This window comes from Charadrius vociferus, unplaced genomic scaffold, assembly GCF_000708025.1.
Source record: "Charadrius vociferus isolate BGI_N301 unplaced genomic scaffold, ASM70802v2 scaffold185, whole genome shotgun sequence".
Taxonomy (NCBI): domain Eukaryota; kingdom Metazoa; phylum Chordata; class Aves; order Charadriiformes; family Charadriidae; genus Charadrius; species Charadrius vociferus.
The window spans coordinates 5,581,954-5,585,921 of NW_009648955.1; the positions used below are offsets into that span (position 1 = coordinate 5,581,954).

The 3,968-nt window shown below is 44.2% G+C and overlaps 1 protein-coding gene across 1 annotated transcript in view; it reads left to right on the top strand.

Moving 5' to 3' along the window:
- The window catches only part of ANKRD6 (ankyrin repeat domain 6), a 35,453-nt gene that overhangs the window by 7,808 nt on the left and 23,677 nt on the right, over positions 1-3,968 (top strand). Inside the window, exon 2 of the mRNA XM_009887534.1 lies at positions 2,709-2,807. Within this exon, the coding sequence (XP_009885836.1) occupies positions 2,709-2,807 (99 nt within the window). The remainder of the gene's footprint in view (positions 1-2,708; positions 2,808-3,968) is intronic.

Here is a 3,968-nt window from a genome sequence, read left to right on the forward strand (position 1 = left end):
TTTGCCCTCTGCCTGCTGATCTGACATCTCGCCCTCTCTCCTATTGCTGGGGAAACCGCAGCTCTCCTCGGTCCCATGGTGGCCTCTTCCAGTGAGCACCCTCTCCTCCAGCACCCATCTCCTGTTGCTGGCCATGAGCGTGGGGAGGCTGCCCAGCTATTGAGAACAGGGAACAGGTTAGTCCCAATGACAGGAGAACTTGGTGCTCCCTGGGGCAAGGGCAGCCTCCTCCGGATAAGCCCGTTCCCCGGGGTGACTTTATTTTAACGTGCCTTAAAGCACTGAATGGGCAGGTGAAGGTCGTGTGATCTGGATCTTCTGCGGTTTTGCAACCTTTCCTTGTGCTCGTGCCCTGCCACCAGGCACGCTCTGTGTGGCGATTGCCTAGGAAGGTGTGTTGGGTGAGGAAAACATGTCCCTCATATCAAAATAAACCCATACTCTACTTTCACAGTTTATTTTTAACGCAGTACCTTTGGCTGAACCTCATCGTGTTTTCAGTGGTTAGAGATGATTATCGTATCAGAAACTTTCCCTTTTGGGATATATTCATGTAGTTGATGCCCCTTTTCTTTTAAAGTCCATGAGCTGGCTTCAAGTTGAGTTTGTTTGGGATTTTTTCTGCTCCATGCACAGATTGCAATAAATTGTTTTCATGATGTATTAGTAACCTTCTGGGAAGTGAGATGCCCGGATTAGGTGATTTACTTATTGCCATTAAGTAATGTAGAAAGTCAGAACCCATAAACCTGAACGTGCTGGAGCACATATTCATAATCCAAACATATTGTTCATAGCTGGGAATGATTTCTCAATCTGGCTTCTACTTTTTTTCTTTTTTTCCTTTCCTTTTTTTTTTTTTTTTGTTCTTTCCCCCCTCCTCCCCCCCATGTTGCCTGGAGACTTAAATGCCTCCTGCTATTGAGTTACCTGGAACAGTGACATAGCCCTGGCTCTCCTCCAGGCTGATGGAGAAGGAAGTGTGCTCGGTGTAGCTCGGTGCCCTTCGCCGTGGGGGCAGGCGTTTAGGGACCCGTGGCCAGGTCGAGTGAGAAGCACCCAGGCAGCAGGCTGGGTGGCGCCCAGGGGCAGCGGTGACAGCCGAAAGTGAGCCTTTCCCACGCCTTCAGCGGGGTGGGAATGGAAGTTTCCCATGCGGGAACGAGCTGCTGCCAGTAACGGGAGACAACATTTGGGTTTTGAGACCTGCATGTCAGAGTGGGTGAGGTCTGGCCCTTCAAATTGATAATATAGGATAATTAATCAACTTTTAACTTTTTTGAAGCACAGCACAACTAGTCAGTAATGACATGGACATTTTGACCCCAGCCGTTCTCTGGATTTCAACACTGGTTTTCCTTTTTGCTCTGAAGGTGCTGAATTCCTGAGGCTTTACCAGCTACATGGGTATGGGATTTGCTGTGTGAGAACAATCCTGTCTTGAGCTTGGTTTTTTGTTTACTTGAAGTAGCTTTCCTGCTGGAGAAGTTGCATAAAACCTCCGAGAGCTGACGATTGCTGCCTTCTTACTTCAGGACACTAGGAGTCAGACAGCTCTTGAGGTGTTTGCTCCTTCTGTAGGTGATATATTAGGGCCATCTTCCTTTGCGGGGTGAATCACTGGGTGGAAAAAGAGACAATAGCATAGGTAATGAAGAAATACACACACACACACACACACACACACACACTTCCTAGAGCAAGAGTTAATCCTTGATTCTCCCTTATGAGTTTTCTTTTTCAGGTTGTATGGGTTAAATGTTTAGGGAATCATTTGTTGTAGTTCTCCTCTTTTGTCCAGACTGCCTCTTACAATCCTTTCCCTCTTTGAGACTCTTTTTGCATCAATTCTTATGCCTCTTTTAGGAGAAGCAGCCTATTCTCCCTTTCCTGAGATGTTGCATTTTAAATTCTGTCAAAGGATGTTCAAGCGGGGCTCAGTTACAAGTGACTGTTGTTTTCCTCTTGTCATTTTACTTAGATTTTTGGAACCCATTTGTTGGGGAGATGCTTTTTTTTTAAAAAAAAATTATTTTACTGTCAAACTTCAATCTTTGGGGTTTTTTTTTCCTCCTAAAACCATACATCATGTATACATCTCACTAATTAAAGCTTTTCTGTCCTGTTTATTAGGGAACCATCCATTGTCTAACCATACTGTCTAAAAAAACCTGACAGATCTTTGGCAAAATGAGGTTGGTGGTTGTACGCATGAAGTCATTTGGAGTGATTACAAGTCTTTCATTCCTTTTAAGGGCAGCGTCCATCATACACAACAGTCCAGTAATTCTTATTTCTGTTGCAAAAATGGTGCCCATTACAATATATGAATTAGCCCACTATTGCAGCTTTGTTGTACAGACTGAAGTTGAAAGCGATTGACAATTCTGTGCTCCGGAGGGACAGAAACAAAAGGGTCATGAATTCTCTTTAGGCACGGACACAAAGCCGAATCCCAATTTGTAAGGAACTATCCTTACGCCTTTTGTAGAGTGTTATCGGGATAAACTGAAATGTTGCAAAAGGGGGAGGAGAAGTTTTCAGCATAAACAAAACCAAGGTAAAGCCTTTGGTACACTAATATATGTCAGTTGCTACTATTGCAGGTTTCAGAGAGCGAGGTATGAAAAGAGCAATGAGGAAAAGCAGATAAAATTCTGGTCAACTACCATGCATAAAAATTCATCTTATTTTCTTCTCTTCCGTAGCATGGCCGGACGCCCCTGCATCTTGCTGCCCACAAGGGTCATCTCCACGTTGTCCAGGTTTTGTTGAAGGCAGGTTGTGACCTGGATATTCAGGATGACGTAAGTAGATACAGCCTTGTTGGTTGGGGTGGAGGGGAAAAGGTAATTTGCAAATAACAGTAGATCTTAACTTCTTTGAAGTAGGATTAAATGAAAACAAAATCTGTCTCTCCATTTTCTAATTTGGAGATGTAACATCTAATTTGGAGATGCAACCTCTAATTTGGAGATGCAAAACTGCATGGGAGACAGTGTAAAATTTGTTGGTTTTCAACTAATAACTTGATCCTCTTGCTCAAGCTGCAGAGCTTTATAAGAGCTCTGGTTGCACCAGGCGGGTGTGAGTAGCAGTGAGAGTTGTTGTCTGCCGCTTGGTGTGGAAATTAAATAAGAGTTCGTTGTACTCTGTAGGAACCCACTGGAGGACGTCAGGTAGGGGACGCAATCCATTTTGATGTTTTGCCTGAAGTGGGAGATGCTTTTTGTGTAGACTGATGCTGCAGCGTATAGAGTATTGAGCAGCTGCCCCGAGTGCTGTGCGGTGTCGCAGGGAAATTGTCCTGCTTGCAGCTGCACTCGATGTGGGGGGGTGGTTGCACCTGTGAGCCTGTTGTGTGGTGAAGCATCAGCACAATGAAACCCTCTTTGAATTTAGCAAATGGTAGTTTTGTTCCATTCAGTAAAATATGTAGGTTACTGGAATTTCTTGGTTTTCTGTAAGAATAGTTCAAATCTTGGACCAGGCTTTAAGGCATATTGGAGTGAGCGGTAACATGGCTTTAGTTACTTCACTCCGATGAACAAAGGTGTAGGCTAAAGTGTGCAACAGCAGTTGAATAACTGTGGCTTCTTCAGAGTTGTTGCTAACTTCTGATAGCGCGCTGGAACAAGTTTGAGGAAGGGTTGCTTTTATTCCCCCTGTAATAAATGAGGTAAGATTCTTCAAAGGACCTATAGGTCCAAAGGTGGTTAGTAGAGGCACCTGTATGACTATTAAAAGGACACTGGAAATGTCTAGGTGCCTTTTGAAAATCCCCTTAGGCATTTGTTTGCATCTAGAGAGTCTTAAATATCTACAGAAATTGGAAAACTGGTTTCCTTCTCTGCATGAGTAGCTGGTTCCCTGTGAGACGTGAGCAGTCTGTCTGACAAGCTTAGGACTGGGATACTGGTGCAGCCAGTTTTCTACTGGAAAACTTGTTTTTCTAGGAAGAATCTTTG